General features: G+C 31.8%; 2 protein-coding genes across 3 annotated transcripts; both read left to right on the top strand.

Moving 5' to 3' along the window:
- The first annotated feature begins 9,142 nt into the window (after positions 1–9,142).
- Positions 9,143–23,378, top strand: LOC147387498 (phenolic glucoside malonyltransferase 1-like). 2 transcript variants are annotated; one of them, XM_086421001.1, is made up of 3 exons: positions 9,143–9,236; positions 19,635–20,435; positions 22,700–23,378. In XM_086421001.1, the coding sequence occupies exons 2-3, from the start codon at positions 19,635–19,637 to the stop codon at positions 23,276–23,278; spliced, it is 1,380 nt and encodes a 459-aa protein (XP_086277127.1). In that variant the 5' UTR covers positions 9,143–9,236; the 3' UTR covers positions 23,279–23,378. The 2 variants fall into 2 exon arrangements, with proteins under 2 accessions (XP_086277127.1, XP_086277128.1); XM_086421002.1 differs by lacking the exon at positions 9,143–9,236 and having other exon boundaries at positions 19,589–20,435.
- LOC147387499 (anthocyanin 5-aromatic acyltransferase-like) lies at positions 9,236–11,778 on the top strand. The gene is made up of 2 exons (XM_086421003.1): positions 9,236–10,043; positions 11,085–11,778. The coding sequence occupies exons 1-2, from the start codon at positions 9,243–9,245 to the stop codon at positions 11,661–11,663; spliced, it is 1,380 nt and encodes a 459-aa protein (XP_086277129.1). The 5' UTR covers positions 9,236–9,242; the 3' UTR covers positions 11,664–11,778.
- Positions 23,379–25,104: the final 1,726 nt, after the last annotated feature.

The raw sequence follows: 25,104 nt of genomic DNA, 5'->3' as shown, positions 1-25,104 counted from the left end.
AATCCGATCCAGACCAGACCAGACCAGACCAATTGAGAGCCATATTTTGAACTGATCTAAAACTACAATTATTGCTGTTTGGATCACGTGAATTTGTAAACGAAAATGACATGACAGCGATAGACAAGAGCCAGATATGGTCTCTTATCTTCTTGGGACCAAATCACATCGATTCTGGATTTCTTATCCTCTCGGGACCAAATCATACCAATTTTACTGTCTTTATTAGAGAAACTCCGAACCAAAGTACAAGCTAAGCTTCAAACCAAAGTATAAGCCTTTATTAGTTTTAAAACACAGGGGTCTCTCAAATATTTATCAAAACATGGAAGGCCTAAAAATAATTTGTTCAAGGGCATGTTTTTTACCTGAACTTGATAATGAAAACGTCCGAAAATTATTTTTATTGAACCATAATCTCTCCTGATGTGACATGTCTCAGAATCATAAGACCTGTGTAGATACACCTCTTTGTGCAAGAGCAAAAGCTCAATCACTCCCCGCAAGAGTAAAAAACATCTCTGCAGAAGAACAGATCCTTGGAACTTCTCAACAAAAAATAAAAAAATCTCCCCACAAGAGTAAAAACCTTTCCATTCAAAACAAAAATATATCCAAATATTTGCTAGCTCCCCGTAGGAGCAGAAGTCGTTAAGAAGCTCTATCCAAACGCAATGATAATTTCCTCGGGATATACAATTTTACATTCTCATAATGTGTAGTTGTGTATATCAAGAAAAAAAAATCTATAGTCAGAGAGTCAAAAAATCATTATTTTATTTTAAATCATAATTAATAGTGAAATGATTTCCAAACACCCCCTTTGACACAGTCCCTCTACGCCTCCATCACAAAATCATAGATCATTTACTTTAAGATACGCATAATCATAAATCTTTTTCTTGGGAATCTCAAGGCAAATGATGTACGGTTATGTGACGAGGCATTTGTTAGAGGGGGGGGGTCATATTATCATAACTCTAATCAATAAGATATATCTTATTGTTTTGACCGATTAAAAATTTACAGGATTATAATTATTAAATTATCAAATATTTTTAATAGTAACTTTTGTTTTGCAATTTCTTTACCTCCACCTGTCATCAATTGTCCTTTTTCTGTTGGATGGGTAGGTAAGCTGGTCATCAATTGTCTTGATTACCATCGGGCACACCATAAAGTAGGATTTGCTTTAGGTTAATTGATTCTTTTTAAGGAAATTACTTCAAAGACCTTGGTGAAGGGATTTCTTTCTAAATAATTCCTAAGTTTTGGACGATAATTTGACAGTTCATTTGGTAAACTTTTAATTTCTTAATATTCCTTCATTATTGTCGAGCTCACCAATTATTATTATTGAGGTCAACATTTAAAAAATAAATGTCGAACTCGACACTGTTAAAATACCTCGTTTTTGTTTTTTGAGTTTTTTCGAGTAAAATACATGGGAAGATCGACAAAAAAACTTGATATAGCAACTTATCTAGATGATTTCAAACCAAAAGAACCATTCTTGATTAATTTTTATCCAAAATAATATTTATTTAATTTTTAAAAAACCTTAGTTTTTAACATACGTGTCGAAAATGCTTGAAAAAAAATCCTTCAAAATAATTTCTTTTTTCCTTCTCAAATCAATTCCGTCAAAATTTGGGTCTTCAAAATTCAATTGAGATGTTGAAAATCCAATTTTTTTGGATGAAAACAACGAGTTCAAGTAGTTAGGACAGAATCAATGTTTCAATATTGGGAAATGAGGTAAGTGTGATTCAAGGACTGATTAAAAATAATTTTTTTTATTAAATGACTTATTAAGGGAAGCCCCAAAACTTAGGTACTAATTAGAAAGAAATCCCTTCAACTTAGGCATTAATTCCTCAAGGGCCACCCATGAGGGCACCCGTCACTTACTTGGTGCATGTGATGTGTGGCATTGCATGTGCCCTAGGACTAATCCTTGGACAAGACCATGGTCTATGGATTGGGCAAAAAAATCGAGCCGGTCTGCTATCTACAAGGATACCCGATTATTAAAAAAATAAATGCTAAGCCCCAAGATTATACTTAGATATTAAATAAATCTTTAAATATAAATAAATAAATAAATAAATATATATATATATATATATATATATATATATATATATATATATATATATATATATATATATATATATGTATATTATTTTTTTTAAAGAAAAATACAAAACTAGGTGATTCAAAGTAATATTATTAAAATATCAAACCAGTTGTCTTAGATGAGTCAATATGAAGGGCTTATTTCAACACCTTCAAATAGTCCAATTTTTCCTCCACCTTCAAATACCCATTTTAACTTTTAGTAAAAAAGATAAGGATATATTAATCTTTTATCTTTTATATAATAAATATTAAGGGCATTTAGTCTTTAGATTTAAATATCTTATTTTCAATACATGTGTTGGCAATTAATACAAACAAACATTTATTATTTAAAAGACCAACACATCCTTATCTTTTTCACTAAAAAATAAAATGGATAATGATATTATTAAAAAAAATGTGGTGGAGAAAATTAATATTCCTATAAGGTATTGGGCGTTGATATTCCCCATAAATAAAGGATGATAAAAATAAAAGAAAGAAGAAAGAGATACTTTCATTTTTTCTAAAATAAATAAATAAATATATATATATATATATATATATATATATGTATATTATTTTTTTTAAAGAAAAATACAAAACTAGGTGATTCAAAGTAATATTATTAAAATATCAAACCAGTTGTCTTAGATGAGTCAATATGAAGGGCTTATTTCAACACCTTCAAATAGTCCAATTTTTCCTCCACCTTCAAATACCCATTTTAACTTTTAGTAAAAAAGATAAGGATATATTAATCTTTTATCTTTTATATAATAAATATTAAGGGCATTTAGTCTTTAGATTTAAATATCTTATTTTCAATACATGTGTTGGCAATTAATACAAACAAACATTTATTATTTAAAAGACCAACACATCCTTATCTTTTTCACTAAAAAATAAAATGGATAATGATATTATTAAAAAAAATGTGGTGGAGAAAATTAATATTCCTATAAGGTATTGGGCGTTGATATTCCCCATAAATAAAGGATGATAAAAATAAAAGAAAGAAGAAAGAGATACTTTCATTTTTTCTAAAATAAATAAATAAATATATATATATATATATATATATATATATGTATATTATTTTTTTTAAAGAAAAATACAAAACTAGGTGATTCAAAGTAATATTATTAAAATATCAAACCAGTTGTCTTAGATGAGTCAATATGAAGGGCTTATTTCAACACCTTCAAATAGTCCAATTTTTCCTCCACCTTCAAATACCCATTTTAACTTTTAGTAAAAAAGATAAGGATATATTAATCTTTTATCTTTTATATAATAAATATTAAGGGCATTTAGTCTTTAGATTTAAATATCTTATTTTCAATACATGTGTTGGCAATTAATACAAACAAACATTTATTATTTAAAAGACCAACACATCCTTATCTTTTTCACTAAAAAATAAAATGGATAAGGGTATTATTAAAAAAAATGTGGTGGAGAAAATTAATATTCCTATGAGGTATTGGGCGTTGATATTCCCCACATACAAAAGATGATAAAAATAAAAGAAAGAAGAAAGAGATACTTTCATTTTTTCTAAAATAAATAAATAAATAATATAAATCAATGAAAACTGACAAAGTGGACTCCTGTATTCATTCTTTAGGGTTCTTGAGCTAGGTTGGTAAATCAATTAGATCAGACCTAAAATTGGAGTTTCAATCTATAATTTCAGGTTTAGATTGAGAATCATAGATTTCAATAATTATTGGATTGTTTGAATCAACAATGACTCAATTGATAGGGACTTGATCTGATAAAATGAGAGAAAGTATAAAATTATATTGTGCATTTTATTTAAATAATGATGTTTGTTTACTTTTTGTATATCAAATTGGATTTGGATCCTAATATAGAGATTTGATAAAGATCCAATCCGATCAAGACCGAATCACAACTACCACAGACCTGAAACCAAGTACAAGGCCACAAGCCCACGATCAAGTTTTTCGATACATCTCACGACCTTTTGTATGAAGTCGTAGACAATATAAAGATGCAACCCTAGAATCATGTCCCTCTTCTGTTGCGTCGTCATGGTAAGTTTATAAGAGTCTTTATCAACACTAAATTATCTAGTCAACCTGGGATCAATCCACTAATGATCGAATCAAATTAACCGATTGATAAGAATCCAATCAAACTCTTGTTGGGTTAGAGTTTTTTTAATCGGTCTCAATATTAAAATCCAAATCCGATCCAATAACAATTGGATCTGATCAAATCCCATTTAATACATAAAATATAAATAATTTTCATTTATTGAAACAAAACATAAAATATAATTTCATTAATTTCTCATATTTTTCGGACTGGAACTCTATCAAATTGGGACTTGGTTAGTTTAGTTATGGATCTTCATCAGAGCTCAAATCCACAATTCAACTTTACAATTATTGGTCAGAATGGATTGGATTTTGGGTCTCAACTGATCCATTTACAAGTTAACGGTTTGTTTGATAGAGGGACTAGTATTTTCCATCAAGATTTGCTGCCTTAACGGGCAACAAAATCGTACTCAATCAAGTGGTTCAGTTAGAATCTGAATTTCGAATGAAACTTATGCAAAGCAAGTGAAAAAAAAATCATGTTGTCGGAAGGACCAACGAGTTTTCTGCATGGTCTTCGTAACTTCAATAGTTTTGAAAAAATCGCTTTTATCATACAACACTTATCCGTTTTTTCGTACCCACAACTCTGAATCTACTACTTTTACTTTTGAGTCGTGATTTTCTGACTTCCCCCTTAGATATACTCCCCTGTTATAGCATGTGTTGGGATCATAGATTTTTCTCGGGATACACAATTATATCTTGAGAAAAGAATTTATGAATCTAGCACATGCCACGTTAAGTGAGTAGGGGTTTGTAAAAAAATTATTATTTCTTTACTTTTAAGAGAGATTTACTTATTGTTGAAATTTTATTTAAAAAACTCCCTTACTTTACAAATTAACATGACTTACTTGATAAGGTTTAAAATCTTACCAAGGGTGATCAAATTGGCAATCCAACACTATAAACTTCTAGATTTCATAGAAAAACTCATATTAATATATATATTAAGCTTGATCGAAAGTTTTGAAAAATGATGTCTACCGAACTCTCAAATTTAAATATAAAATTCGACCATGAAAATTAATTGTTATTATTATTATTATTATTATTATTGAATTTTTTAATCTTCCAAGTTCTTAATTTTTTTTCCTAACCAGATCGTTTTTTTTTTTTTTTTCTTTTTTATGCTACAAATTAATAATGATAATGGTGATGATGAGGGCAACAAAAGCATTTTCCTTTAGTCCATGAGAGAAGATTTCAATCAAGGTAGATTAAAAAATTTCATGTTAAGATGATTTATCATCTTGGAGAAAGCATGCTAAACTGAACAAAAAAAAAGGAGAGATTTTTCTACCTGTTGCATTTTTTTTATTATGAGAACTCCCTTGGAGTTGTGACAAATGTAAGGAACCTTACTTCATCAAGTTTGTTACCCAACAAACCTTGAAGAGGGGATCAATGTCATACAATTCAAATTGATGTGTTACTTTTTTACATAACATACTTTAGAGTGGATTCTAATCGCATCAATTAGTAGTGTCGAAAAACATGATCTGATGGCACAGGAAAATAGAAATCAAGATTCTAAGACTTTGAAGAAAATAATTTGAAAAAAAGTTAATTTTCACCTTCGAATTTTAATTATAAATTTGGATATTCAATAGCCATTTAGTCTCAACACCTTGTATCAAGCTTATATATATATATTCGAATTTTTTTCCTTTTAATATGATGTTTTCTATGAAATCTAGAAGTCTATGTTGTTGGACTGCCGATCTGATAATCTATGTGGGCTAACAACCCATAGTAAGATTTGAAATCTTACTAAGCTAGTCATGATTTATAAAGTAAATGTTTGTGCGGTAACAAACTTATAAAGTAACAGAGTTTTTGTAATAAATTGCAATAGATCTACTTGGTAATTCTCTCTGAAAAAAGAGTAATGATTTTTTTATTCCCCCCTCATGGCATACTCAAAATACTCTCCTAACATGGTGTGTATTAGAACGATAGATATTTGATCCTTGGGATACACAACCACATATATTTATGGGGATATGAAATGTGTATCTTGAAGCATAAACTCTATTGTTTTAGCACATGCCATGTCTGTAGAGTATTTTGAGCATGCCACATGCATAAGTTAGATTATTACAACTCAAAAAAAAAAAAAAAAAAACTCAAATGATGGGGAATGGACATAGAACTCTATATTTTTTTTTTCGCGGTTCTGTGCACATTCCATTTCAATTGAGTGGATTTGAGTAAATTTATAGTCAATTTAATATTATTCTATTGGGACAATGACCCCAAAAACCTAATTTTTGAAAATATGTACCAAAAAGTCCCTTATAAAAAAAATAGACTCTTTAGTACTCTTTTTATCAAATATTATTCTAAAAAGGATTTTTGAAGAAAATATGCCGTAATTACCCTTTCAACGAATTTTGAGGTTTATAGAAATATGATCATTTAAGAATATTTGAAGTAATCCTATGTTTTAAAATTAATGACATGCCCCTTAACTATGGTCATCTCTTATATAACAATGAAAAAAAAAAGAAGAAGATCTAAATGAAAAAAAATAAATAAATTCATTGTTTACGCTTTCCCAAAACTAGTGATTTTTAACTCACATAGATGATGATGATAATGATGATGGAGATACGTATGATTATCGTCATCAACTAATTTGATCTATGTATATTAGATTTATTAAAATATATAAATCCTTTTAAATAATTAAAATATTATTTAAAACTCAACTTGAATGTTCATCGAATTGATTCAACTAAAAAAATTAGTAAGTCTACTTAAATGAGTCAAATAAAATTATATGGAATTTATAAATAGATTTTAATAAATAAAACTATTTATTATTTATTTTGACAAAAATATTTATAACCAAATAAATTGGTCAAGTTTTTTATTTGACTCGGTATATTTTTAGATTAAACCACTTTACAAATTGTTAAAAAGATATTTCAGGTTTTTTCTTAAAAAAATATTCAAAAGATCTTTAATAGGTAAATATTTTATTAAGTAGGACTTAAATGGTCTATATTCTTTTTTAAGAGACTAATTGGTACATATTCTCAATAAAGAGTCCCTCACGGTCATTGTCCGTATTTTATTTGTAATCCAACACAACAAATTTCATGAAAACCTTAGATTAAAATAATATTAAAAAAAAAATCATTTTCAGATTTTATCAAAGGTTTTGATTTTGAAAATGAATAACCCCCAAACAACAAAATTTTAAATTAAAATTCAATCACAAAAAATAACTTTTTTTTTTTTATTTTTCTTCAAATTTCTTGGATTCCATAAGTTAAGAGACCCGTGTGGATACTGGAGTCAGAAGTACTCTACCAAAGAGTTGAAGTTGAAGTATTTTACGAAGGAGTTAGAGAAGTACTTCAGAATGAGATATGCATTTGGGAACAAAACTCTATAAAGTACTTCTATGCTGGAATTACATTTGGAAATTATTCTAAATTTTGAAAAAAGACTAGAATACCCTTATATTGAATATGTTACTATTTTTTTTTTTATCCTTTTTTCATAATAGAGAATTTCATACATAATGAAAAGATCTTTCTTGAGAAGGGCATTTCCGACCAAGCTTAACTAAAGCACCTAAAATTACCAATGATACTAAAAAAAACAGACCTATGTGTTGGAACAAAATCCAATCTTTACTACTTCTATAATACAGTGACCTTGAAGTTTGGGGGACAAAAGAGACGAAAATAGCATATGCGTTTTGCACATATGAGATTATTAAAGAAATTAATTGTGATGGATGCAATAATTAGAAAATTTTAAAACAATTACTTGTTTCAAATGAATTGATTTCCATGGAATAAAGTACAATCAAAGACGAACAAATTAGTTATTGTGGTAACGATTTTTGTGATCACTTAAGAATTTGAAATTCTTAGTGAATTGAATCTCCTCTAGATCGTCCCTGTTCCCTAATACACAGAGTCTCCAATGCCTAAATTAAATTTCACAAGTTATTCAACAAAACTTTCAGTTTATGAGGTCTAGTTGCGTACGTTTCGTTATGACTATCCTCCTCTCTTTATAGAGAAAGAGTTTCCAATTTCATCTTCTTTCTGTTTTGGATAAGAAAATGTCGAATCCCTTGATAGTAGGAATTTTCCTAGGATATTACGCTCAAATCCTGAAGATCAAGGGATCTGCGTGCTTCGTCCTCTGTGATTTCCTTCTTCATGATTGTTTTTTGATTTTATGATGACTTGGTAAAAACCTGAACTACCTGATCGTATGAGATATCGGACGATCTTCCAACCTATGTCGCTGTTCTCGAGGCTAGGGGATTTATTCCTCCAAAGTTATTATTTCTAAATTCGAACAAATTAATTCAAATCTGAAATGTCCAAATAAAATTAGTTGGAAGTTCAAAGGGAAATTTTGAAAGAAATTGATTGCTATGGAACACATCTTTAATTTCTATGATTGATAGAGATAATGTGTTGGAAAACACGTTTGGGGGTTTGATATTCTATTAGTAGAATATTGATCCAATGCAGTTGGGATTTCATCGAAGGACCTATTCGTCATCGATTTCAATTTTATTTCAAAATAAAGATAACATTTCTGACGATGGAAGTCAAAGCATTTAGAAATGAAAATTGGAGAAGAGAGGGATTAATGGAGAAGATGATGAATTCCTGTAATTAAAGAAGGGGCATGTGTGAAATTTCATAAATATATGAGGGGCACAAAAATTATTAGGAGCCGTTTTTTACGATAAATATTACTCCCGCAAGAGCAATCTTAGGAGCAGTTTTTTTTTGTTACCAGAAACTAAAAAATGGTTGTACCAAAATTTTGAAGTGGAACCACCCGTCAAAGTCACGCCACGCCCACTTGTTAGTATTAGTGCCATAGCATTGGATCATGTTTTATCGATGTGTGGTTAGAAAACTTTCCTCTCTCACAGCCACCGAGCGACGCACACTGGCACACAACAAACACACAATCTCTCTCTCTCTCTCTCTCTCTCTCATGGCGGCAAAGGTACTTGAGGAGTGCCAAATCACTCCACCATCAGAAGCTTTGATCCCTCAAACACCTCTCCCTCTCACCTTCTTTGATATACCATGGCTTCGCCTCCCACCTGTCCAGCGTCTCTTCTTCTACCAATCACACCACTCTATTACCCATTTCATGAACTCCATCCTTCCCAACCTCAAACACTCTCTCTCACTCACTCTCCAACACTTCTACCCACTCCTTGGAAATCTCACTTGGCCTCTATATTCAGCTCTCCCCCAACTCATCTACAAAGATGGTGACTCAGTCCCTTTAACAGTGGCCGAGTCAACTCACGATTTCAATCATCTCATAGGAGATCACCCAAGAAACAATCATGATTTCTATCATCTTGTTCCCCAATTACCAATAATGTCCAATGAACGAGTTCCTCTACTAGCCCTACAGATAACTTTGTTTCCAAACTCTGGGATTTGTGTTGGAATCACCATTAATCATGTGGTTGCGGATGGTCGAACGTCGAACCACTTCATCAAATCTTGGGCGTCGGTTTGTAGATCAGGAGGAGATACAGCTTTCATTGTCGAATCGCTTCCGTTCTTTGATAGGACAGTGATAAAGGACCCCGATGGGCTTGAGATGATTTACTTGAAAAATTTGGAGCAAATACAAATTTCTCAAAAATGCTTCCACTTCTTAATGAACGCCCATGAAGCTCCAGTGGATCGGGTTCGAGCCACATTCGTGATGAGTCGTGCCGATATTGAGAAGCTCAAGCAATGGGTAGTGGCTCGACTGGAGATGAGCAAGCAGGTCTCGTTATAATATAAATATTACCAGTTTCCGTGACATAAAATCATAAATTTCTATTGGATTTTTTTTTTTTGTCTTTTCTTCTTGTTGGGTTTAAGGCTGGAACCTTGGCAATGTTGGAGCGTGAACCCAGGCTCAACCCTATCTTGAACTTCTAAAATCAGTTGAGCTCGGGTTTGGTCGAGTTAAGTAATTTTGAGAGTTTTACGATGGTGCATCCCTTTACTCCTTCGTCTTTAATGTCACTGCCATTAATTAAAGAGTGCTATTCTATAACTCAACTACTTGACAGAGTGACTTAAAAACTCACCAACGTGGCATGGGCAAAGAATCAAAGAATCGTAGATTTTTTCCCTCGCGATACACAACTGACCTGACCGACCTGCCATCTGTAATTGTGTATCTCAAGCTTTTTATTCTTTGCATGACATGTAGATGAGTTTTTGAGTCATACTGTCCTGTTGAGTTACAAAATCATTAGTCTAAATTAACTTAATTTTCATCTTCAAGGAATCTATACATGCTATATATAAACATATGCGGCAATGAACTCAAATAGAAAGAAAATTTCAAAATAAAAAACCTCCCCCCCTCCCCTTATTTATAGGAAGAAATAATTAAAATATACTTTAAAATAAATAAATATTAATATAAAATTATTTATATATTAGTATGTAACTTCTCAACTCGAATTGAGGTCAGGTTGAGATCTTCCAACCTAGCCTCAACTCATTTTCTACATAACTCAACGCAGGCTTGCTCATTAATCGGGTTGAGTTCAGGCCAATCCGTCCAGGTTACAACCCTAGGTGGGTTAAATGGAATTTTAAGAAATTGGGCATTTTGATATTTGTTTGTTAGATCCAAATTTTATGTTCTTTCAAAGATAGTCCCACTAGGCCTCTTTTTGCAAATTTGAATTCAAACTTGAGTAGGAAGTTAATAATTTCTTTTAAGGCAATGAATATATGCCTCCAATTTCTCATGTCTTGTTTCATTTCCATTATTCTTTTGGATTCTTGACTACTTTTTCTCTAACAGGTCTTATTACCCACATCTCGTTTATCAAAATTTGTGCTAACATACGCCTATCTGTGGGTTTGCTTGGTTAAAGCTCGAAGAGATGAAGAAAATGTCAAGGAATGGCTACATTTACTTTTTCCGGTGGATTGCACGGCTCGCCTAGACCCTCCTTTGCCTATCACATATTTTGGTAATTGCTTGATGGCTTGTATTTTAAATGTAAAAACGAAAGATATAATTGGAGAAGATGGGATAGCTATTGCAGCAGAATCAATTGGAAATGAGGTTCAAAGGATGAATGAAGTAGTATTGAGAGATGCACAAAATTTGTTGGTTAAATATTTTTCATTGGGTTCAGAACAAATTTTGTCCATTGCTGGGTCACCAAAATTGGCAGTTTACGAGACCGATTTTGGGTGGGGAAGGCCCAAAAAGGTGGAAGTGATTTCAATTGACACAGGAGGAACCACAGGAGCCATATCTCTTAGCGAGAGAAGAGATGGAGAAGATGGCTTGGAGGTTGGCATTGTTCTTAACAAGCTTGAAATGGATGCTTTTGCTTCTCTCTTTGTAGAGACACTAAAAATTGTTTCTTAACGTACTTATATCCCTAGATCATGATGTAATGGTACCAAAGATGGTAAACCTAGTATTATGGTTACATGAAAAATAAGATAAGAATTGGAGAACTCGTTGAGGACTTTGATAAGAATATTTTGTTTTTCTTCTTAGATTAGATTTTGATTAGATAGAATTTTTTTTACATGAATAAAGCAAGTATAAGTGTTAATTTTTTCATGGTATCAACATCATCATTACCATTTTATTAGAAACATATAAGTGATTAATAAGCTATGATCATTTGGGGGTTAGATTCCAAAAAACCATTTTTGGGATAAGTCACCATATTTTGGTGAGCTTCCAACTTTCCACTAAAATGAGGAGACAAATATGGATCAAAATTAGTAGCATCACGACCTTCGTTTCGGATTGCATTTGTAGGAAGCAGGTGTATGAATGCAGATAAAAAAGACTATTTTGATCCCATTTCTCGTTATTTTAAAAAAACATACCCTTGTATCATACATACACTTAAATTATTTAACGAAACACACTTAATTTATATCGTTTCCTTTATCAACTACCTAATAGTAAACCACCCTAGGGTTTACACATTGATAACAAATGCTCCCATTTGTTATGGTAATATGTCCAAAGATTATTATATTTTATTTTACTTGCTCTATTTAGTTGAGGAATGATGCCCGCTTTTTTCTTAAAATCATTAAATTTGATTGTGTATGATTGTGAAATAAACACTTGAATCAAAAGTTATTTTTTTCTTCAAATATTAAAAGTTTTGTTGATCATTTTTTTTTTATTATAGATCATTGAAATAAATCAAGAAATACATCTAAATGTTCAAAATTAGGACTATGATGTCATACTTATTAAAAAATCATTGGAAACATTTACAATTGCCGGTGAAAAACTTATGTATGGGAAGAAGATGAGAAAAGAGTAGTTGGGGTACTCCAAAAATATTATAAGGAAAAAGATGGGGTTGAGAGACCGTTTAGATATGTATAAAAAGTCTACCAAATGGACTATCGACCTACCACCAAAAGATAGGAACTATTTACATTGGAAACCGTACGATTGAGTCTATTAATTATTTTTTTTCATTAAGTAAGAGAACTTCACTTGACAACCCACTATTAAATAAGTGAACCGGTCAGGTTCCTAAGGTACTTATAACCGTAACCATTTAATTTTTTTGGTTTTTGATTTTTATCGATCTAATTCTTATTCTAAGATAAATGGAACCAAAATCACCAAGAAACACGAGTACCCAATGGTTGTGGTTCCAAAGAATTGAATGAGAAAATATGATTTCAAATCACTACAAAACCTTTTTTTTTTTTCCTTTAAAAAAATTAACATATAATCTACAAAATATCAACTTAGTTATAATTTGTTCTACTAAAGATATAAGTTATCCATTTTTTTTTTCAAAAATTAAAAGCTATCGTATTTTCTTTTATAAATTTATGGCTATACCCTACCTCGATGAATATTTGAGGATTGTTCTTTCATTAATAAGTTGGGGGTGAAGGGACCCCTCCCTAATAATAATGACTACCCCAAGGACTAGTCCTAGGCTAAATTTAATGCTCGTAGGTCGTGAATTTGATATCCAGCATGAGCATTAATTGGTGCATGTGAGGTGCACCCCTCATTTAATTGGTGCATGTGATGTGCGGCTTTGTATGTTCCCCAGGCCAAGTCCTTGGACAAAACCATGGTCTATGGATTGGGCAAAGATACTGGGCTAGTCCGCTATCTACAGGGATACCCGATTATCAAATATATATTGCTAAGTCCCAAGATCGTAGTTAGATATTAAATAAATCTTAAAAAAAAATATTTTTTTCAAAGAAAAATACAAAACCATATGGTTCAAAGTAATATTATTAAAATATCAAACCAATCGTCTTAGATAAGTCAATATGCAGGGCCCATCTCAACACCTTTAAATAGTCCAATTTTTCCTCCACCTACAAATACCCATTTTGTCTTTTATATAATAAATATTAAGGACTTTTAGTCTTTAGATTTAAATATATTATTTTCAATAGATGTTTTGACAATTAATGCAAATAAATATTTATTATGTAAAAACTAACACACCCCTATCTTTTTCATTAAAAAATAAAATAGGTAGGGATATTATTAAAAAAAATATAGTGGAAAAAGCTAACGTCCCTGTGAGATATTGGGTGATAACATTTCCCATAAATGAAAGATGATAAAAACAAAGCAAAGAAGGGATACTTTCATTTTTTTTTCTAAAATAAATAACTAATATAAATTAATGAAAATTTTGGCAAAGAAGACGCATGTATGCATTCTTTAGGTTCTTGAACCAGGGTGGTGAATCGATTAGATCAAACTTGAAATTTGAGTTTCAATCTATAATTTCAAGTTTAGATCAAGAATCATAGACTCCAATAAGGATTTGAACCAATAATTATTGGATTGTTTGAATCAACAATGGCTAATTGATACGGACTTGATCCGATAAAATATGAGAAAGTATAAAGTTATCACAATGATAAAAAACCTATATTTGACAACCCAAGGCTGTTGAATTTCACAAAATTCAATGGACTAAGACGTCAAATTTTTCATTGTCAAATATTTTTTTTCAACGGATTGAAACCGTCAAATTAATGGAGGATGACAGAGATTTGATGGTTGTAAACCGTCGAATTGGGAAACATAAAAAATTTCAAAAGTCATGGGCCGTCAAACTTTAGTTTCTAAAATTTGTGAGCTTTGGCCTATCAAATTCTTTGTGTCAAAATTTTCAATTTTCACATGGTGTATATTGTGCATTTTATTTAAATGATGATGTTGGTTTAGTTTTTGTATATAAAATTGGGTTTGGATCCTAATATAGCGATTTGATAAAGATCCAATCCGATCAAAATTCAATCACAACTAGCCCAAATAGGATCTTTTATATTCTAGGGACTAAAATATATCAATTTTTGTTCCAATTTAAGTGTCTTTATTGGAGAGAGCTGAAACCAAGTACAAGACTACAAGCCCATCGATTGTACGACTAAGTTTTTTGATACATCTCACGACCTTTTGTATCAAGTTGTAGACCATTAAAGATGCTACCCTAGAATCATGTCCCTCTTCTATTGTGTCTTCATGGTAAGTTTATAAGAGTCTTTATCGACACTAAATTATCTAGTCGACTTGGGATCAATCCACTAATAATCGATTCAAATTAACTGATCGATAAGAATCTGATCAAACTCTCATTGGATTAGAATTTTTTATTGGTCTCAATATTAAAATCCAAATCCGATCCAATAACAATCGGATCTGATCAAATCCCATTTAATATACAAAATATAAATAATTTTCATTTATTGAAACAAAACATAAAATATAATTTCCTTAATTTCTCATATTTTTTTGGACTGGGACTCTATAAGATTGGGACTTGGTTAGTTTAGTTATGGATCGGATTTTGGGTCTCACCTGATCCATTTACAAGTTAACGGTTTGTTTGATAGAGGGACTAGTATTTTCCATCTACATCTACAATTTACAATTATTGGTCGACTTACAAGTTAACGGGTTGTTTGGGTCTCATCTGATCAATTCAACTTTACAATTATTGGTCAGAGAATGAAACTTTTGCAAAGCACGTGAAAAAAATCATGTTGTCGGAAGAATCAATGAGTTTCGTGATGGTTTTTTCGTACCTACGACTCTTTTACTTTTGAGTCGTGATTTTCGGACTTCCTCCATAGATATACTCTCCCGTAATAGCATGTGGTAGGATCATAAATTTTTTCCTCGGGATACGCATGTATATCCTGAGAGAAGAGTTTATTCTTTACTTTATGACAGATTTACTGTCGAAATTTTATTACAAAAACTCCCTTACTTTACTGGCTAACATGACTAACTTGGTAAGATTTAAAATCTTACTATATATATTTTAAGCTTGATCGAAAGTGTTGAAAAAGAATGTCTACCAAACTCCAAAATTTAAATCTAAAATTCAACTGAGAAAATTAATTAAAAAGTTTTTTTTTTGAATTTTTTAATCTTCCAAGTTCTTAATTTTTTTTCCTAATCAAATCAATTTTTTTTTTTTTTTTGGAAGCCACAAATTGATAATGATAATGGTGATGATGAGGGCAACCAAAGCATTTTCCTTTATTTCTCCATAAGAGAAGATTTCAACATCAAGGTAGATTAAAAATTTTCATGTCAAGATGAATGATCATTTTGGAGAGAGTATGTTAAATTGAACAAAAAAAGAGAGATTTACTTACTTCCAATTTTTATTACAAAAACTCATTTGGATTTCTGACAACTATAAGAAACCTTATTTTTGAAATTATGGATTTTGTATCGTGTTTAAACTTAGAGGAGGGGTGAATAGGTAAATTAAAATTTCAATTTTAATGTCACCCTTTGAAGTTAAATTATGGCTTGATAATGCAACGATGATGGAGATGCACAAGATTAATTTAATTTGAGTTAGAACATGACATATTACGCATACTCATGAAGTCGACAATTTATTTAATGTTGGATATGCATGTCATGGTATTCATGTAAATTCAGGCATATTGCATACTCATAAGAAAGTAGTGGTTCGGCAAGTTGCCTACATTCACTATTAAGTACTCTACTCTTGGGTTTTGGATTCCACTGTCAAAATAGAGGTTTATGGTTCACCTCGAAATTTTACAGAAAAATTTTAAGCCTAGGATAATTCTAAACCTTAAGATAGAGAGAATAACTTTCTCTCGAAATAAAAATTTCTATCGGTAGAATCCCTAAACCGATTTGTTCAAATGAGATAGCACCTCATTCAAACTCTAAGTTTTATTCTTTGAAAAAACTTATAACCTTATTCTTTTGAGTATAATTCTCAAATCTTTTTAAGAACTTAATTTTGGGATGGAACTAAGAACCTCTTTTGTTATAGAAAAAAAATTTAACAAAAGAAATACTCATAAGAACTAGACTTAATAAATCGATATGCCAAAATGTTGCTTGAGTTCTTCACGTCCTTCAGAGAGTCATCTTCATCTTTATGTATTCATTACTTTAAATATATGCTCCAAACTTTTTTGGATTCACTAATGTGTACACAAACGTGGATGTTGGATGAAGAGGTTCACCATTGAAAAGATTGGGTTAAAAGTTATTCAACTAAGTGTAGAGTCTATTTAAGCTGGAAAAGGCATGGGAAAATGTAAATGAGGTGTGGGTTTTCTCTAGAGGAGGAATCATATGAGAAATGAGTCAAAAATCACTTTTTAATGTCATTTTCGAATTCTCAACGACTATAACAATGGAACCGATTTTTAAAAGTCTCTTACCAGTTCTATTTGGTTGTTGCTGCCGGTGCGACCGATTTTGGTAAACAGTGTCATCGGGTAAATTACATAAATACCATTGGGGGTTATTTTGGGCATAACTTTCAAATGGTAACTCCGTTTCACATAACGTTCAGAGATCTGATAGATCTTATTATGTAGAACGTCCACAAATTTCCACTAAGAGGTGGATCATGAAATAATTTTATGAAATGATCAAAATACCCTTTTTGCCTATTTTGGTCAAATCGAACTTTCGGGAAAGTCAATGTCAAAACGGTTCGAAGGTATGCTAGATAATACCACCAAAATGACATTAAAGACAGAAAATGATTTTAGGGTGGTTAAATCTCTAATCTCCCCTCTGTGATCATTTTCAATTCCTAAAAATTTCAATGAGAGAATAGGTTGAGGAAAGAGTTTCCCTAATTACTAAGGGTTGACCTATCAATCATCTAAGTGTTGGGGAATAATCTTAAGTGGTCCCATTACCTTTTAAGCTTTGTGTACACACATTAGAGGTTTTTGTTGAGGCACATGCAATTGAGCAGCTTTAGCAGAGTCTTCATCAGTCTTCAATGATAAATTGATCTGACACTCAAACATATATCTCGGAATTGACAAAATATGAAATTAATAATTTTATCAAGTTTCTTACCTGACAAACCTTGAAGTGGGGATCCGCATCATAAAATTCAAATTGATGAGTTAATTTGTTACATAACATACTTTGGTGTGGATTCTAACTGCATCAATTAGTGCATTGATAAACATGATCTGATGGCACATGATTATAAATGTCATAATTCTAAGAACTTTGAAGAAAAATAATTCGAAAAAAAATGTTAATTTTCACCTTCGAATTCTAGTTATAAATTTGGGAGTTCAGTAGCCTTCTAGTCTCAACACCTTGGATCAAGCTTAAAAATGATATATTTTTTTTTGAATTTTTTTCCTTTTAATATGATGTTTTCCATGAAATCTAGAAGTTTATATTGTTGGACTGTCGATTTGATAATCTATGTGGGCTAACGACCCATAGTAAGATTTGAAATCTTACTAAGCTAGTCATGCTAGCTTGATTCATAAAATAAACATTTGTGCGGTAACAAACTTATAAAGTAACAGAGTTTTTGTAATAAATTGCAATAGATCTGGTTGGTAAATCTCTCTAAAATATGAGTCATGATTTTTTGAATCTCCACATGGTATACTCAAAATACTCTCCTGACATGGCGTGCATTAGAACAATAAATATTTAATCCTCGGGATACATAACTACATATATTTATGGGGATATGGAAGTGTGTATCCCAAGGCATACACTCTATTGTTCTAGCACATGTCACGTCGGGAGAGTATTTTGAGTATGCCACATACGGAAGTCAGATTATCAAGACTCAAAAAAAAAAACTCAAATGATAGGGAATGCAAAACTGTATATTTTTTTTGAGGTTTTGTGCACATTCCATTTCAGTTGAGTGGATTTGAGTAATATTTTTTATTCTATTGGGACAATGACCCTAAAAACGTAATTTTTGAAAATATGTATTTTGTCGTTAGAATCCGGTGGACAACGTTGATGTACTCTGCCACACTAATCTGAAGTCACTCCTGTTATGTCCCTCCTCTTACCAGCGTGGTACCTGTTAAAATCGCTCTGATACTCAAGTTTGACAAACAGGGGAATAATCTAAAGAACTGATTAGACCACCAATTAGCTAAAAGATCCTTTCACCAATGCTTATTGTGCTATTTATGGATCCTGACTGCGAATCAGGGTTTTTCCTTTTTTAGGCGACGATCTTGAGAAATCCGCTAAATTAGTGATTTTTAACTCACATAGATGATGATGATGATGATGATGGAGATAAGTCTGATTATCATCATCAATTAATTTGATCTATGTATATTAGATTTATTAAAATATATAAATAATTTTAAATAATTAAAATATTATTTAAAAATTCAACTTAATTGTTCATCGAATTGATTCAACTAAAAAATTAGCACGTTTACTTAAATGAGTCAAATAAAATTATATTGAATTTATAAATAGATTTTAATAAATAGAAATATTTATTTTTTATTTTGACAAAAATATTAATAATCAAATAAATTGATCAAGTTTTTTATTTGACTCGTTATATTTTTAGATTAAACCACCTTATAAAATTATTAAAAAAATATTTAAGGTATTTTCTTAAAAATATATTTAAAAGATCCTTAATAGGTGAATATTTTATTAAATAAGACTTAAATAGTCTATATTCTTTTCTAGGGGACTAATCGATATATATTCTCAACAAAAAATTCCTCACGGTCATTATCCCTATTTGATTTGCAATTCAACACCACAGATTTCATGAAAACCTTAGATAAAAAAAAAAAAAAAATTATTTCCAGATCTTATGAAAAGTTTTAATTTTAAAAATTCCCAAACTCCTAAATTTAAAATTAAAATTAAGAAAATGCAGTCAGGAATCTTTCCTTATCAAGGAAAGAAAAAGAAATCGTTTGCTTACTGGATCTACAAATCACATGTCTCCGCGTGTATTACACAATTGACAACAAAACTTTCCTCCCTCACAACCACCGAGCCACGCACACTAGCACGCAACAAACGCTCTCTCTCTCTCTCTCTCTCATGGCGGTAAAGGTTCTTGAACAGTGTCAAATCTCTCCACCATCAGAAGCTTTGATCCCTCAGACACCTCTCCCTCTCACCTTCTTTGACCTACCATGGCTTTGCATCCCACCTGTCCAACGCCTCTTCTTCTACCAATCACACCACTCTATAACCCATTTCATGAACTCCATCCTTCCCAACCTCAAACACTCTCTCTCACTCACTCTCCAACACTTCTACCCACTCCTTGGAAACCTCACTTGGCCTCTCAACTCCACTCTCCCCCATCTCATCTACAAACATGGTGACTCTGTCCCTCTAACCATATCCGAATCAACTCACGATTTCAACTATCTCATAGGTAACAACCCAAGAAACAATCATGATTTCTATCATCTTGTTGCCAAATTACCAATAATGTCCAATGAACGAGTTCCTCTACTAGCCCTACAGATAACTTTGTTTCCAAACTCTGGGATTTGTGTTGGAATTACCATTAATCATGTGGTTGCGGATGGTCGAACATCGAACCACTTCATCAAATCTTGGGCGTCGGTTTGTAGATCAGGAGGAGATACAGCTTTCATTGTCGAATCGCTTCCGTTCTTTGATAGGACAGTGATAAAGGACCCAGATGGGCTTGAGATGATTTACTTGAAAAATTTGGAGAAAATACAAGTTTCTCAAAAATGCTTCCACTTCATAATGAACGCCAATGAAGTTCCAGTGGATCGGGTTCGAGCCACATTCGTGATGAGTCGTGCCGATATTGAGAGGCTCAAGCAATGGGTAGTGGCTCGACTGGAGATGAGCAAGCAGGTTTCGTTATGTATATATTTTTTTAATATATAATATAAATATTACTAGTTTCGGAGACATAAAATCATAAATTTCTACTGGATTTTTTTTTTCTTAGTGGGTTTAGGGCTCCAACCTTGGCTTGTTGGAGGGTGAACCCGGGATCAATCCATGTTCAACTCGACTCGACCATTGGGAGAAGCTCATCTACCCAAGCTCAACACTATATTGAATTTCTAAAATCAGGTTGAGCTCCTTTTAGGTTGAATTAGGTAATTTAGGGAGTTTTAGGATGATGCATCCCTTTCACTCCTTAGTCCTTAATGTCAATACCATTAATTAAAGATGATTGATTTTATTACTCAATTTGACAAAGTGACTGAAACAACCTACGGACGTGGCATGAGTAAAGAATCGTAGATTCTTTCTCTTGGGATACACAACTGACCTGACCAATCTGTCGTTTGCAGTTGTGTACCTAAAGCCTTTTAATTTTTGTGCAACTACAGTAGATTCTTTCCCTCTGGATACACAACTGACCCGACCAACCTATCAATGCAGTTGGGTATCTTGAGCTTTTTGCGTTACAAAATCATTAGTCTTAATTAAATTATTTTTCATCTTCAATGAATCTATGCTTACTATATATAAACATATGCAGCAATGGACTCAAATAAAAGGAAAAGTAAAAAAAAAAAAAAAAAACTCCCCCCCCCCTCCTCTCTTATTTATAAGAATAAATAACTAAAAAATACTTTAAAAATAAATAATTAATATAAAAATAAAAATATTTATATATTACCCTATAGCTTTGGGATCGGGTTGAACCCTCAAATCGAATTGAGATCAGGTTGAGATCTTCCAACTTAGGTGGTGTTTGTTTGCGCTATATTTCAGTGCTTATTGCTGAAAAAAATTAAATTCAGCACTTTTGTCAAAATAGCGCGTTTGTTTACTCGTGCTTATTGCTGAAAATAAGTGAAAAAAATTCAGCATTATTTTGATGCTGAAAAAAAGTGCTGAAGCGGTAAGCACTTCGCTTTTTTCAACACGGACAAGTATGCCCTTTGTTTTTTTGAACATGGACAAGTATGCCCTTATTCTTAAAAGGATATTACCTCTTATATCCCATGATAAGTATATAAACACCTCACAAATTAATAAACCCACACCATAACTAAATTATTTTGTCTTATATGGGTTAAAAATTTTGGAATGAGTTGATTTTTGGTGAGGATGATCTCTACAATGAGGAGATCATCTTCATAAAAAATCAGCACATTTTGAAACTTCTAACCCTATCAAAACAAATTCAAGAACCGAAAATTGTACCTTTAAAAAAAAAAAACTATTTTTATCGAGTTAGAAGTTTCAAAATAGACTGATTTTTGGTGAGGATGATCTCTAGACCATATAAACCATCCTCACTAAAAATTTTCTCATTCCAAAAATTTTAACCCATATAAAACAAAATAAAAAATGGCTATAATGTGGGTTGTCCTTATTAATTCATAGGGTGCTTTAATAATTACACATCCTTCATTTCCATCGAAAATTATTCATCCAAAATTAAGTTCTTTTAAAGTTGATTTCAAATTTTGGTGGCTTGTATGACATTATTATTTTTAATTTGAAATTTGTGGGTTTTTAGAAATAGAAATTATTATTTATAAATTGAATATTATTTGAGTATTATTTATTATTTAAAAATAAATTGTATTTTAATTTTATAAGAAATAATATATTTTATTGTGTTTGATAATAAATAAGCATTTGAAACATGTAAACAATGTATAATATGATTGTAAGGGTAACAAAGACAATTTATCAGTTTCAGCAATGTGTAACAAACATGATTCAGCATTTAAACAAACAACTTTTTCAGCACTTAAATTTAGCGCTTATAAGTTTCAGCGCTTAATGCTATTCAACACTTATTTTTTTCAGTTTAACAAACAGCACCTTAGCCTCAACTCATTTTCTACATAACTCAACCTAGGGTCACCTATTAATCGGGTTGAGTTCAGGCCAATTCGTCCAGGTTACACCCCTAAGTGGGTTAAATGGAATTTTAAGAAATTGGGCATTTTGATATTTGTTTGTTAAATACAATTTTATATTCTTTAAAAGATAGTCCAACTAGGCCTCTTTTTGCAAATTTGAATTCAAACTTGAGTAGGAAGCCAATAATTTCTTAAAATGCAATGAATATATCCCTCCAATTTGACTTCTCTTGTTACATTTCTATTATTCATTTGGATCCTTGACAACTTTTTCTCTAGCAGGTCTTATTACCCACATCTCGTTTATCAAAATTTGTGCTAACATGCGCCTATGTGTGGGTTTGCTTGGTTAAAGCTCGAAGAGATGGAGAAAATGTCAAGGAATGGCTACATTTAGGTTTTATGATGGATTGCACGGCTCGCCTAGACCCTCCTTTGCCTATCACATATTTTGGCAATTGCTTGATGCCTAGTTATGTAGATGTAAAGAGGAAAGATATGATTGGAGAAGATGGGATAGCTGTTGCAATAGAATCAATTGCAAACGTGATTCAAAGGATGAATGAAGGAGTGTTAAGAGAAGCACATAACGTGTTGGTTAAACTTTTCTCATTGGATTCAGAATGTGTTATGTCCATTGCTGGGTCACCGAAATTGGCAGTTTACAAGACCGATTTCGGGTGGGGAAGGCCCAAAAAGGTGGAGGTGATTTCAATTGACACAGGAGGAACCATGGGAGCCATATCTCTTAGTGAGAGAAGAGATGGAGAAGAGGGCTTGGAGATTGGCATTGTTCTTAACAAACTTGAAATGGCTGCTTTTGCTTCTCTCTTTGTAGAGACACTAAAATTTGTTTCTTAACGTACTTCTATCCCTAGATCATGATGTAATGGTACCAAAGATGGTAAACCTAGTATTACGGTACATGAAAAATAAGATAAGAATTGAAAAATTCGTTGAAGACTTTGATTAGAATATTTTGTTTTTCTTCTTAGATTAGATTTGATTAGATAGATTTTTTTTTTCATGAATAAAGCAAGTACATAATTGTTATTTTTTCATGGTATCAACATCATCATTACTATGTTCGTTAGAAACATAGTAAGTGATTAATAAGGTATGATCATTTGGGGGTTAGATTCCAAAAAACCATTTGGGACAAATCACCCTATTTTGGTGATTTTCCTGTTAAGAAATATAGGGTTATTTTTTATTTATTTTTTATTAAGGGTAGAATAGTCTTTTCAATTTCCTTTGACTTAACCTATATATAGTCTCTTTGTGTTTAGGTTAAATTATCTTTTTGTATTCAATAGCATTACGTAGAATCAATGAAATAGTAGCCTTTTCTTTTTTCTTTGTGTGTTTTTTGGATTGTTTAACATGGTATCAGAGCGTTTATGGAACGAGGTTTGATCTTACACACAGTTTTCGCAGATCCAACTCCGCGGTGAGTTGGCAGGGGGTTGCAGGGGGCAGCGCGCCCTTGCAGGGGTTCGGGGCAAAAAACATACAGATCCAAAAAAATTTCTGTTGTGATCTCTTCCCTTGGATTTGCTTCTAGTAGTCATGATTCTACTCTTTTTATTAATTGCACTGATGCAGGTCGTATCATTCTATCTTTATAGGTTGATGACATGATTATTACTGGTGATGATATGGTATTTCAGTTTTGAAGACAGAGTTAACTAGATAGTTTGAAATGAAAGATTTGGGTTCTCTACGATATTTCTTGGGCATTGAGGTAGCTTGCTTACCCAGAGGTTATCTTTTTTCTCAGTCGAAATATGTTGCAGATATTCTTGAGCGGGCTAGACTTACAGATAATAAGACTATTGATACTCCTATTGAGGTTAACGCAAAGTATTCTTTTTCTTATGGTTTACCTTTATCAGATCCTACTTTATACCGTACTATTGTTGGGAGCTTGGTATATCTCACTATTACTCGTCCAGATATTGAATATGTTGTTCATGTTGTTAGTCAGTTTGTTGCTTCTCCTACTAAAGTTCATTGGGCAGCTGTTCTTCGTATTTTGCGGTATCTTCAAGGTACAATATTTTAGAGTCTTTTACTTTCATCCACTTCTTCCTTTGAGCTGCGTGCATACTCTGATGCTGATCATGGTAGCAATCCCACAGATCGCAAGTCTGTTACTGATTTCTATATCTTTTTGGGTGATTATCTTATTTCGTGGAAAAGCCAGAAACAATCTATTGTTTCTCAATCTTCAACTGAAGTAGAATACCGTGCTATGACATCTACTACCAAAGAGATTGTTTGGTTACGTTGGTTACTTGCAGATATGGGAGTTTCTCTTTCCCATCCCACTCCTATGTATTGTGACAACCAGAGTTCTATTCAGATTGCTCACAACTCGATTTTTCATGAACGAACTAAACACATTGAGATCGATTGTCACCTCACTCGTCATCATCTCAAGCATGGCACCATTACTTTGCCCTTTGTTTCTTCTTCTTTGCAGCTTGCAGATTTCTTTACCAAGTAGCATTCTATTTCCCATTTTCATTTTCTAGTTGGTAAACTCTCGATGCTTGTAGCTGCCACATCCTGAGTTTGAGGGGAGATGTTAAGAAATATAGGGTTATTTTTGATTTATTGTTTATTAAGGGTAGAATAGTCTTTTCAATCTCCTTTGACTTAACCTATATATAGTCTCTTTGTGT

This window comes from Akebia trifoliata, chromosome 13 (genome assembly GCF_017979445.1).
Source record: "Akebia trifoliata isolate Shusen 1 chromosome 13, ASM1797944v1, whole genome shotgun sequence".
In the NCBI taxonomy this organism is placed as follows: domain Eukaryota; kingdom Viridiplantae; phylum Streptophyta; class Magnoliopsida; order Ranunculales; family Lardizabalaceae; genus Akebia; species Akebia trifoliata.
The sequence above is the reverse complement of the archived record's forward strand: the minus strand, read 5'-3'. Positions and strand labels throughout refer to the sequence as shown.

Bases quoted from the DNA above. Each gene is read 5' to 3' on its own strand.
- LOC147387499 (XM_086421003.1), top strand. From the start codon at position 9,243: ATGGCGGCAAAGGTACTTGAGGAGTGCCAAATCACTCCACCATCAGAA. The intron at 10,044-11,084 runs GTCTCGTTATAA...TTTCTCTAACAG, and splicing joins GACTGGAGATGAGCAAGCAG to GTCTTATTACCCACATCTCG.
- LOC147387498 (XM_086421001.1), top strand. From the start codon at position 19,635: ATGGCGGTAAAGGTTCTTGAACAGTGTCAAATCTCTCCACCATCAGAA. The intron at 20,436-22,699 runs GTTTCGTTATGT...TTTCTCTAGCAG, and splicing joins GACTGGAGATGAGCAAGCAG to GTCTTATTACCCACATCTCG.